We start from the raw sequence: 13,204 nt of genomic DNA, 5'->3' as shown, positions 1-13,204 counted from the left end.
ACATAGTATGAGTTCGTCATGGTAAAAAAGGGTCTTACAGTCATTCTTTTGAAATCATTAAGCACCTTTCAAAGAATGTTACACTTTGTTTTGCAATTCTTCTATTTTCTTATACAATGCACAATGTTTGGTTTCTTTGCAAGATTCCGATATTCAAATTTGAAAGTTAAACTAAATTTTTAAAACGTAAAACAAATATATAGAATCCCTGTCAATTATTTTGATCATACATAAAGGGCTTGTCAGAAAAAAAAAATATGCAGTCCATATGACATCAGAACAGTATTTAAGAGTGACTCGACTCTCCAAAAATACTTAGTACGAGTCAAGCCTCTGACTGAAAGTTTCATGATAAAAAACTGTGAATATAAAATTTTATGCAAATGCAGAAAACTATATGTTGCAATATTTTTCGACTATAATGGAGCATGATCGCGCACAGGCAGGAGATTCTATTTATAAACAATGCTGCTAGGAACTGAGGAATCAAATTAATTCACGTTCCACTACCAACCAATCAGAAACCAGAATTGCTCCATAAAAATTAAACCTTTTCTGTAGCAGCTTCACATGTGTTTTCTTCGTGTCAACACAGGAAGAATCTTTTGCTGTGTGGCTTCCAACTGAAGAACTGTCTACTGTAAACTAATCATCTCCAGGACTTGTGTAGAACAACTAACCATCGGAAATTGTTCTGAAACTAAACATGACTTACAACTATACAAAGGTGAAGCTGGTCGCCCCCTAAAAATAAGGTTAGAAGAACACCAGAAAGCCGCGACACGACGGGGGTGGGGCGAAAAGTCGGAACTAGCTGATCACGTATGGAAAGAAAAATGAACACATTTCCTTTTAAGGAAGAGGTCAAAATAATTTACAGGGATGCAAGTAGAGAAGTTAGACGATTTAAAGAAGCAGCACATATGCTACAAAAAGAAAAATTACTAAGCAGACCGAGCATACATATCAGCAGTATATAGGAACCGCTAATTATAAAGAAAAACGAAAATTGTACAACCCCTCAAAATTTCAACGATAACAGGGAGATAATCCCCCTTCAAAATTCATTAGAGCTTTCACCCTTTGTCAGCCTTTTTTTTTTTCACACATATGAAACCACGGCGAAAAAAAAAAGAAAAAGAAAAGAATACGAAGCTATCTACTGAGCCAGTAATTTTCTTCCTTTCTTTTCCAAGATGGCACCCAATATGCTTGATAAAGGTCGAAGGCTACATTGACTGAAACGTTGCACACATAACACTAAAGATGAGAACAATTGTTCGATCAAAACAAGTAATATAATTAATCAGTATTATTTCAACCAATAAACACGAAAAAAATTATTTTTACCAGTTTTATTTGTCATACTGTATTTTACACTTAGATTTACCCATTGTCATATTCAATGAGATAATATGTGATGGTTTCGATTTAGATTCTTTACCTTCTATTAATATCTTATTTCATTTTTAATAAACTTTATTCTACCTCTACATCCTGATTTAGCTAATGCTTCATTATAATATTCTTTCTTGTTATTAAATATATACTCATTATGGGATAATCTGGATATTCTTTTAGATATGCTAGGTATAATTGATTTTTTCATTGAGATTGGATGATTTGATTTATAGTCAATATTATATACAGTTTGATTAGGTTTATGGTATGGTTCATTCATATTGTTAATAAGATTAAGAGTGACGTCTAAAAAATTTACTATTTTATGATTTTTATCCATAATTATTTTTAAGTCAATATCTTTAAAGAAATTGTTTAGCATTTGTATAAGTTTTTCTAAATTTCTATTACCAGAGTGGATTAAAAATAATGCATCGTCTCTATACAGGACCCCCCCCTATAATTCGTATTGTTAATAAGATTAAGAGTGACATCTAAAAACTTTACTATTTTATGATTTTTATCCATAATTATTTTTAAGTCAATATCTTTAAAGAAATTGTTTAGCATTTGTATAAGTTTTTCTAAATTTCTATTACCAGAGTGGATTAAAAATAATGCATCGTCTCTATATAGACCACCTCCTTGTACTTGGCTCCTTTTTAGGTAACTATTTGAGAATGTAGAGACCAATCAAGCCAGTAACCAAAACAGAGTCCAAGCCGCCCATCATAATGTCAAAGTTTAATTCTCTGTTTTTTTCTTTTTATCGAAGAAATTGATGGATAACATGATTCAATGTCAAACATTATAAACGTACTATTCTTACATTTATAATTGATTCCTTTATAGCTAACTTATTAAGAATGTAGAGACCAATCAAGTCAATAACCTGTGCAGAGGCCGGGGTTACCCATCATAATATCAACGTTTAATTCTCTGTTTTCCCTAGTCCAATATTTATTATTATATTTAATTAATTCTAGTTAATTTTACTATGTCAATCTCTAATTTTGTAATATTTGTTTCCGATTTCGCAAATTCTAATGTCTTATCTTATAATTTTGGAGAAATTGATGGGTAATAGAGAAACAATATCGAACATTATAAACTTACTATTCGTACATTTGGGTAATATATTAAACGAACTCAGAACCTCCTCCGATACAGACCATAGATTATGAGTTACTTTGTATTTTATTTTTGACAATATTCTATCTAAAATCTTTTTACTAATGTTACCTATATCTGAAATACAAGGAGAGATCAATCTAATTGTCGGGTTATTTTCGAAGTTGGGTTTGTGGTCCTTCTGATGAGTTAACAGCAAAATTGATTGATATAATAATTAAGTGAATGATTTTGCTCTATGAAACAGTTAGTGTCAAGAACTGTAAGTGTCAACGGAATTAAAGGAATAAATTGTAAGATAGTCAACATCATGAAATTTGGAATATAGACTTTTGTCATTTATTTGTATATATACAGTCATGATCATATTTATTAGCACGGTTCAATAAAAATCATATTTTGTTAATAAAATCTCATAAAAATGGTCAGAATCGAAAGTTATTATGCAGTATCATATGTATTTTGTAACTGCTCTTTCCGATGCAACAATTGGATTTCCAAAAAATTGAATACTAAAGAAATTACAAACGAAATATCTAAATTACCGCGTTCAAAATTATTGGCACGGTTTATTATTTTCATCTATTTTTTTTTTTTTTACATGGGGATCACCACTTATCAAGGCCCGTAAGCCAGTTGGGGATAAGGGTTATTTTGTGTACAATAATCAATGGGATAATATCGTAGTAATAGTTGGTATTGGAGATTTGATAAAGCGTCTTACTTAAAGGGGCAATTAATCAGGAATTTGTTTATGTTGGACTTGAAGACGTCCAAGTTGTAGTCAGGTGGGAAACAGGCAAACGGAAGAGAATTCCACAGGCGTGCACTTCTCAGAAAAAAGCTATGTTCATGGAATCTACGTTTTGATTTAGGCACTGATAAAGAGTGGGGGAAATTACTGACAGTGGTTTTAGCTAGACGGGTGTTTATCATAAAGGATTAGCGAGGGGTGACCAAAGATTGGAGCTCGGACGAGCACTTGCCATGGAAATAACGATAAAACAAAGATAGGCTCGCAACGTCTCTTCTGTGGGAGAGAGCTTGCAGGGAAGAGAAGAGAGCATCCCCCACTAAGCCATGAAGTCTATTTTGTACTTTGTCAAGGCAGGATAGGCTGTTTTTTGAAGCTCCTGGCCAGATGTGGCAGCAGTACTCCATCTTTGGACGTACTTGGCTTTTATATAGATAGAGAATTGCATCAGTAGTGAGATATCTTCTGGAGCAGTAGAAGGATCCTACCAATTTCCCAGCGGCCCGGGCAACAGACTTTATATATGTGTTCCATTTCAGATCAGGAGTAAAGGTCAAGCCCAGGAGCTTGTCTAAACATGAAGCCTCCCCAAGACGAGAGCCATCCATTTTAATTAATGCTAGATGAGGAACAGAGCGTTGATGATGTAAAGTTAGGAGCTTGGTTTTAGATGCATTAAAAGTAACCAGCCATCTCTTCCCCCACTGAACCACGTGCTCAAGATCAGAGGAGAGGGAATCAGCGAGAGCTTTGTCATTTATGGCCTTTGATGTGGTGCCGTAGATGGTTGTGTCATCAGCATAGATGTTAACAAATGAATTAAGTATGTGTTTTGGGAGATCTTGATGTAGATCAGGAAGAGAGTTGGGCCCAGGATGGACCTCTGAGGGACTCCAGCATTAATACTGTGGGCCTCTGATTTCTGCCCATCAACCACTACTCTAATGAACCTATCAGAGAAATGATTTAATTATTGAGAAAACATTTCCAGTAATAACGTAGCTGGAAATCTTGTGAAGTAGGCCTTTATACCAAACCTTATCGAAGGCCTTTGATATGTCAAGAGCAATTGCCCTGGAAAGGAAGCTTTTGTCAAGAGATTCAAATATCCTATGGGATATAACTGTTAGCACATCAGCTGTAGATCTAGCAGAACGGAAACCATATTGCATGTCACTAAGGAGGTTATTTCTGCTGAGGTGGTTTACTTCTTTATTTAATATGGATTCCAGTAACTTACTCATGACACACAAGAGACTTATTGGTCTGTACTGAGAGGTGGATGATTTATCACCTGAGTTCTTAAATACAGGGCATACTGATGAGGGTTTCCAGGGTGTTGGAAAGCACTTCTCCTTAAGGCAACGCTTAAACAGTTTTGTAAGTATGGGGGCAAGTTCTGGTCGAAGCTTTTTCAACACTATGATTGGAATGCCGTCTGGGCCAGTTGCTTTATTGGAATCAAGGTTCTTGATTAGCTTGGCGACCTTGTGCACAGATATTTGTATGTTGGATAAGGTGTTGTCTGTTGTAGGAGGTAATATGGGGAGTTGCTGCCCTTCGTCGCAGAGGGTAGAGTTAGCTGCAAAGTTCTTGGCGAATAGTTTGGCCTTGTCTGATACTGACGAGATGACCTCAGGTCCATTGATGATGGTTGGGATGGAACGCACGCTTCTGTTCAGGATCCTGTTTGCTATTTGCCAAAACTGATGGGAACCAAGCCGCTGCTCAGCTACTTTGGATTTGACGGACTGAGCATATAGCTCTCTTGCATTTTTTATTACTCTTTTACAGTGGTTGCTGGCAGTCCTGAAGGCAGCTTTAGTCTCAGTACATCTATTACGTTGGTAGCGATGGGAAAAGCTATTACCAATTTCATGTTTGACAAGGTTCCGTTACCTTTTTGTAGCCTTATTTTGCTTACTTAATGTTATTTAAAAATTTTTTTTTCTTTTTCAGATAATTTTTAGACAGCGTTTGCTTTGCATTAATTTAAATCAAGGAATTCTTGTTATGGTTAAGACTAAGGAACACAGCGAAGACCTCAGGAAGCGTGTGATAGCGTGTCATTCCAAGGGGGGGGCTATGATAAGATTTCTAAGAAGCTAAACCTTCCCAAATCCACTGTTCGAGCCATTGTAAAGCAGTTCAAATCACAAGGTCATGTTATGAATTTGAAAGGTCGGGGTAGAAAAAGGCTACTGTCCATGAGAGCAGCGCGAAAAATAGTTTGACGTGTCAACCAAAACCCAAGGATCACTGCTGGGGAGATTGTAGAGGAACAGAGAAGAATGTGTCTCAACACAAAGTTGGTAGAGTTTTGAAGAGAGCTGGTTTGAAAGCATGTCGCCCGAGGAAGACTCTCTTATTGAAACCTGTGCATCTGAAAGCAAGGCTAGAGTTCGCAAAGCACCATATTGATAAAGATGCTGCCTTCTGGAAACATGTTGTATGGTCCGACGAAACAAAATTTGAGTTAATCGGCCATTATAGTGTTCCTTCTGTCTACAGGAAATTTGGCAAAGCCTTCTTGCCTAAGAACACCATACCAACTGTGAAGCACGGCGGAGGCAGTTTGATGTTTTTGGGATGCTTTGCTGCCATTGGACCAGGACGACTTGTTAAGGTCAAAGGCATCATGAAAAATGAGGATTATGTGAAAATCCTGAATGAAAACCTGAAGGACTCTGCTAGAGAGCTGTCACTTAGTCGATGTTGGTGCTTCATGCAAGATAATGACTCAAAGCATTCGGCTAATCTGACTAAGAAATGGCTTGGCGACAACAATATCAATGTTTTGGAGTGGCCATTCCAGAGCCCAGACCTCAATCCAATTGAAAATTTGTGGAGGATTTTAAAATTGAGGGTAATGGAGAGGAAGCCTAAGAATTTCGCTCAGTTAGAGGATTGTTGTCAGGAAACATGGGCTAAATTTACTGTTGAAGAATGCTACAAATTATTGGAAAACTATAATAAATGACTACAGCAAGTAATTAAGGTTGAAGGCCATACAATCGATCATTAGAATTACGGTGCCAATAAATTTGAACAAGGGAATTTTGAAATATCGTTTGTAATTTCTTTATTATTCATATTTTTGGAAATTCGATTGTTGAGTTGAAAAGAGCAATTCAAAATATATATTACACTTTTAATTTCCTTTGATTTAACCCTTTTCTGAAGGATTTTTAAGACAAAATCAGGTTTTTATTTGATCGTGTCAATAAATATGATCATGACTGTATGTATATATATATATATATATAAAATGAGCTAGTTTTTCCCCTCTGATTTTGATCTTAATAGGATTAAAAATCTAGACATTACATGAAATATATATATATTACATGAAGTATATATATATATATATATATATATATATATATATATATATATATATATATATATATCTTGAGTTCCTTCAAAACTTATGAATTCTTGGTAAAATTATTTATGACAAGAAATGGAAGGTTGTAGCAATTAAACGACAGTCACTCGGAAGAAAAATGATGTAAGCGTGACACACAAAATAACATACACGCTATCGTATTAATATATAATTGTTTTGTTTTTTTAAATTTTGTTTTTAGTGTATAAATCTCTTTGCCTGTCTCATGGTTTTTGAAGTTGCAGCAATCGGAATGGTGCTTATGTACACAAGGTAAATATTATTTTTGAGGCAAATTTGACAGTTTGCTCCCTTTTTATATTTCTCCTAGAAGATGTACCCGGCGTTGCTCGGTATTAAACGCAACGTTGAGTTCCTTTTGAAAAATGAAATTAAAAAAAAAAACCCAGAAAACACTCAGACATGTTTGTGCGAGTATTATGTTTTCTTTTTTTTTTTTTCAAAACAGTTCACTTTTTGTAAGTAAAAAGAATTACTCAAGCTGAGAACTAAACCCAAACCTAAAGATAGAGTGTCCAGTACGATACCCATTTGACCAACTTGACACCATCTTTAGAAAGTGTTTTCAAACCTCATGAAAGTGTTGACAAACATAAAAATCTGATGACTCCCAAGTATCAATTTTTCTATTTTGACCCCTTAGCAGTCCCTTTTCCGGATAAAAACCGATTAAAAAGTTTTCCACATCTCTGATTACTCTATATGTCTAATTTTAAGTCTGAAAAAAAAAAAATTGTTGAGTATGTGACCCAACTCCCTATGGGAGACGAAAAAAGTATCATTAAAGGGTGAAATCGACACCGAATTGAAACTTTTGTTATGTAAGCTGTCCTGGACAACAGCGGATGACCCGATGAATTTTAATATATCAAATGCGAAAAAGTTAAAATTCAATGATGATACAATAAATTCCAATAAATTGCTAATCGCAGGTTATGTTTTGTCTTTGTGTAAATCATGACCCCCCTCCCCCCGAATCATGTGAAGAAATATGAATTACACAATTCTTTGGGAGGAAAATCCGTAATTGCTATGCAAGGATGTGTTGGCCAACTAACCAATGAGAGAAGTCCCCATTGTGGTGTGGGTAAGATGATTGGCTGAATGAGGAACTAGCGGCCCTCAAGCCCACGCCACCCATTTACTATGAAAAAAGTTGCACAAGCAATTTCAAACAGTTAGAGAGAGTTGAAGTTTTTAAGTTTTTTAGTTTTTGAAATCGCCAAGCTAAGTTTGCCACCCTCCTCTACACGTTAACCGTCGCCACCAGTCAATTAAAGGAAGAACAGAGATATCATGTAATTTACTGTTGAAAGGAATTTATCAAAATATTATAAAAAAGAACTTGTAAATATTATTTTGATTGTAACTAATTCGTTTTGGATTTTAATAATTAATGTAAAAAAAAACAAAAAAAAACACTGTGAAGCTGATTTTTCTCTCCTCCTCGCTTGCTTGTCAACAGCTTTGGCTTAATGAGCTTTTAATTTTCAGCAAGCGACCGGCGGAACAGAACAGATGGCATTGCCTCTGAGATGGGTATATATGCTGATGACACCACACTCTATAACAGGCACGACAGGAAAACAAATGAACACATATCTAAAGAAATGTCAGAAACACTAGAGGATAACCTCCAATCTGTAGTGGAATGGGGACAAAAATGGATGGACATGTTCAATGCCGCCAAGACTAAACTAGTTTCATTCAATAATAACAAGAAACCTTCTCTACCACCAATAGCAATGGCCAACGACTCTTTATCTGAGAGTACATCTTTCAAACTCCTTGGCCTAACGTTCATAGGAAACATGAGTTGGGACAATTACATTAAAGGCATTGCCAGGGCCGCTACAAGGAAGATGTGCTCTCTCTACCATGCTAGAAAACTACTAACACCCGAAAGTATCCTGTATCTCTATAAGGCCACCATTCGCCCATGTATGGAGTATTGCTGTCATATTTGGTGCATCTGCTACTAGTTTCTCGCTCCTTGACAAGGTTCAAAAGAGCGTCGCAAATCTGATAGGCCCTGAACTGGCATCTAAGCTTCAGCCTCTGTCCTATCGATGAAACGTTGCATCCCTCTGCCTGTTCTACAAGTATTTTAATGGTGAATGCTCTGACGAACTGCAAGCACTTGTGCCCCCACAACGTGAACACCCTTGAAAAACCCGACAGGCTGCTAAATCACACCCCCACACCGTAGAGATCCCTAGATGTAAAAGATCTTTCTACTCCAGTAGTTTCTTCCCCAGAACCGTGAGACTTCCATTCCAGGTCCCTGCTTTCCCAACTGTACTGACGTGCAGAAGTTCAAGTGCAACGTGAACCAACATCTTGCTGCCCAAATCCCTACATAGTACCCCAGTAGTTGTTGCCCCTGATAGTAGCTCCCTACACCAAAGTGGCAATGTGCCTTGTTTGGGGTGAAATTGTAATAAAAAAAAACAAAAAACGATGGCATATCAACCCTTGCTTCGAGGAGGGAACGATTAAACACCCGACCTAGACTGAAAGACACTGGAATTTGAAGAACTTTTTAGCTCCTCAGATCGGAAGAGATCCGGAGAGATATTACAGAATTGTCTCTAAGTACCAGGATAGATAAAACACGTCCTGCCTCCTAAAAGGTTGAGAAATGTCCTCACACACGCACATTCTCACTTTTATAGATTTATAGATTGTGATGAAGATGAATTTGTAGCAAATTCAATTCTGATGTTTTGTTCCTGTTGTGAAGGAACATAACTGGCTATACACCGGTTACAAACTGTATATATATATTGGACTGTTTGGCAGACAGCGGCAGACAGCGGCAGACAAGCAGTCGCAGTAAGACGGATAGTCTTACGTGTTGATTATCAGACTTTCTTCCCCATACTTGTTACTATGTACTTCTATTTACCTTAGGCGAGCAGCCTTACGTTTCTGTATTATAAATAAACCCCATTACACATACCACTCGGTGTAACTCACGTTTGTCTTTATTTCCTAAGTATTTAGGAATATAACAATGGCGACGAAAGGATGTTCTTTCTCTTAACAGAGATAAATTACCGTACCAAGGACTGTGTACAATGCAAGGATTTTTTGTTTTACGAAAAAAACAAACTACACAAGGATTTTTGACCACGTGCGTCAATGAATTTAAAAATTTTTCCTACCTAAAGTAGCGAAAAGTACGGATTTTTCTTCGTAAAGAACTCATAAGAAATTATAGAAACATGTTCAAGGTAAAGTGGAATTTATATTTATTTTGACAAGTAAAAAAAAAAAAAAAAAAAAAAAATGGTCGCAAGTTGAATTCGAAACTACACTAAAGGATTACGAGTTTCGAAAGAAAAAATATAAATACAACGACTATTGTACCATTTTATGCCACGTGGGAACGGCAGCCATATATTTTTTTTTTTTTGGAAAATTAATTGTTTGTTATTGCCTTTATATAAATAATTGGAACTATTTGTCGTGGGAAGTAAGAAATATTTTGTGTATGAACTTACGTTGTTGAAAAAAAAAAAAAAAAAAAAAAAGAATTATTTTACAAAGCCTGTTGAATTACTATGGATGAACTTTGTTGAAACGTGTTGTGTCTGCATATTGCTACTAATTTACGATATACGTAAATTTACGATTTTTCTTTGGAATTATTGTGTAGAATTCGAAAAGACATTTTTGTACTAGAAGCTAACATGGAACAATTAGCAGAGTTAGCTAAGGCTCTAGCCCTTAGCATCCAGGAACAGACAAAAATGACTCAACAATTTTTAGCGCAACAACAACAACAGCAACAACAAATTCAACAACAACAGCTACAGCAACAGCTGCAACAACAACAAGAAAGAACACAAAAAACTTTAGAGGCACAACAAGAACAAACAAACATACTACAACGACAAATGTCGACACAGCAAAAGAATTTAGAAAAGCTAATTCTAACGTCGACCGGGAAGAAGACTAATTTTTCTGCCGAGGGTATTTCAAATTCACTAACGGAATTTCGTTACTCCCCGGATACTGGTGTTACTTTCCCTGCATACTACAGAAGATACGAAACAATTTTTACGAAAAGATGTTTAGACTGGACCGATGAGGAAAAAGTTACCCTGCTACTACAAAAACTGGGTACTGATGAAAACACCAAGTATGCAAATCTAATTCTACCAAAAAAACCGGAGGAGGTTTCGTTCGAGGAAACAATTAGTACCTTGTCGAAAATATTTGATAAAAGGGATAGCCTATTTCACTCTAGATACAAATGTTTGAACATTCAGAAGGCAGAAGCTGAAGACTATCTAGAATATGCTTGCACTGTGAACTGTTTATGCGAATCATTTAAATTGAATGAAATTTCCGCAGACCAATTTAAATGTTTAATCTTTGTACAAGGTCTCACAGCACCAAGGGACAAAGATATACGTTCACGGATCCTAACAATTATGGAGGCGGATCCTAACATAACATTGCAAAAAGTCACTGAAGAGTGTCAACGTCTGATTAACATAAAGAAAGACAACACTCGCATTGAAGAGAAAAATATTTTTAAGGTGCAGCAAGTAAAAAGGCAAGGGACCACAAGAAAGTCCAGGTTCCAAGAACACAGGATCCTTAAAGGATACAAAGACCCAAAGCTAAAGTGTAAATGTTGTGGTAGTTTAAGACACAACAATAAGACCTGCTGGTTTAGGAACAAAATATGTTATGAATGTGGTCTCAGAGGTCACAAGGGAACATACTGTGCCCAGAAGAAAAGACAAGGGACCGATAATGTAAATACGCTTCGCATGAATAAAGAAAAAAGCTGCGAAAGACGGAAATATGTTGATGTTCGGATAAATGGACATCTGGTTACATTGCTTCTGGATAGCGGTGCAGATATTAGTATTATAAATGAAGATATATGGAAAAGGATAGGTCGACCTGAATTAACGAAAACTAGAAAGACGGCGAGAAGTGTGTGCGGCAAAAGATTAGAGTTCAAGGGAGAATTAAAATGCAAAGTGACATTCGCTAACCAGACTCATAAATCCAAAGTGTACGTCGTACCAGGAAAGAATACATGCCTGTTTGGGGTAGATTGGATTGTCCTGTTTAATTTATGGGAGAAACCCATAAATTCGTTTTGTAACGTTTTAACTGCAGAAAAAGCAAACCAAAGGGAAGACTTCCTGAAGGATTTGAAAACTGAATTTCCCAATGTTTTTGCCGAAGGACTAGGACTCTGTATTAAGACAGAGGCAAAATTTGAATTAAAGAAAAATGCCACTCAAGTATTCAAACCTAAAAGGAATGTGCCTTTTTCAGCGATGGACGCAATCGAAAAAGAGTTGGATAGACTTCAACAACTGGAAGTCATTGAAAAAGTTAACCACACAGATTGGGCAAGTCCAACCGTGTATGTAAAGAAAAAAAATAACAGAATAAGGGTCTGTGGAGATTTTTCAACGGGTTTAAATGACTGTCTATTGGACCATAATTATCCCCTTCCGTCCGCAGAAGATCTGTTCTCTAAGCTTAACGGAGGAAAAATTTTTTCTAAGATAGACCTCTCAGATGCTTACTTGCAAATTAAGATCAGCGATGAATGCTCCAAATACTTAGGCATAAATACTCATAAGGGCATTTTTAAGCTAAAGAGGCTTCCTTTTGGATTAAAGGTTGCTCCTGCTATTTTCCAGCAAATTATGGACACGATGCTGGCAGGGTTGGAATTTTCAATGGCCTACCTTGACGATATCCTAATTAAAAGTGAAAATTTGCAAGATCATAAGAAGCATGTAAAAGAAGTATTCAAAAGAATACAGGAATTTGGTTTTAAATTGAGCCCAGAAAAATGCGATTTTTTTATGAAAAAAATTAAATATCTAGGTCAAATAATCGACAAAGAGGGTCGAAGACCGGATCCACAAAGGACTGAAGCAATTGAAAAGATGCCTGCTCCAGATTCAGTGACAAAATTAAAATCGTTTTTGGAATTAGTTCAATACTATGCAATTTACATCCCTAACATACATAATTTAAGAGCTCCTCTTAACGAGTTACTGAAAAAGGGTGTTAAATGGAACTGGAATAAGGAATGTGAATCTGCTTTCCAAAATATCAAAAGATGTCTACTGTCAGACTTAGCATTGGCACATTTCAATCCAGAAAAGGAACTAATACTAGCAACGGACGCCAGTGATTATGGTGTTGGCGCTGTATTACTTCACAAGTATGAGGATGGTAGGACAAAAGCTATCGCCCATGCTTCAAGAACGTTGGTTGCAGCGGAGAAAAATTACAGCCAAATTGAAAAAGAGGCGCTGTCGATAATATTTGGAATTACAAAGTACAATCGATTTCTCCATGGACGATCTTTTATTTTGCAAACCGACCATAAACCCCTACTTACCATATTTGGATCAAAGAAAGGCATTCCCACACATACTGCGAATCGATTACAGCGATGGGCTGTAACCCTCTTAAACTATCAGTTTAAGATGGAACATGTATCCTCAAAAAAGTTA

The 13,204-nt window shown here is 36.2% G+C and overlaps 1 protein-coding gene across 2 annotated transcripts in view; it reads left to right on the top strand.

The window, feature by feature from the left end:
• LOC145293682 (uncharacterized) overlaps positions 1-13,204 on the top strand; it is an 84,647-nt gene that overhangs the window by 59,654 nt on the left and 11,789 nt on the right. For both annotated transcript variants that reach the window (XM_080140080.1, XM_080140079.1), the window contains exon 5: positions 6,877-6,947. In XM_080140080.1, coding sequence (XP_079996206.1) covers positions 6,877-6,947 — 71 coding nt within the window. The remainder of the gene's footprint in view (positions 1-6,876; positions 6,948-13,204) is intronic.

Source organism: Euprymna scolopes, chromosome 15 (assembly GCF_053919585.1).
Source record: "Euprymna scolopes isolate OS-2025 chromosome 15, ASM5391958v1, whole genome shotgun sequence".
Classification (NCBI taxonomy): domain Eukaryota; kingdom Metazoa; phylum Mollusca; class Cephalopoda; order Sepiida; family Sepiolidae; genus Euprymna; species Euprymna scolopes.
This window is presented reverse-complemented; position numbering and strand designations above follow the sequence as displayed.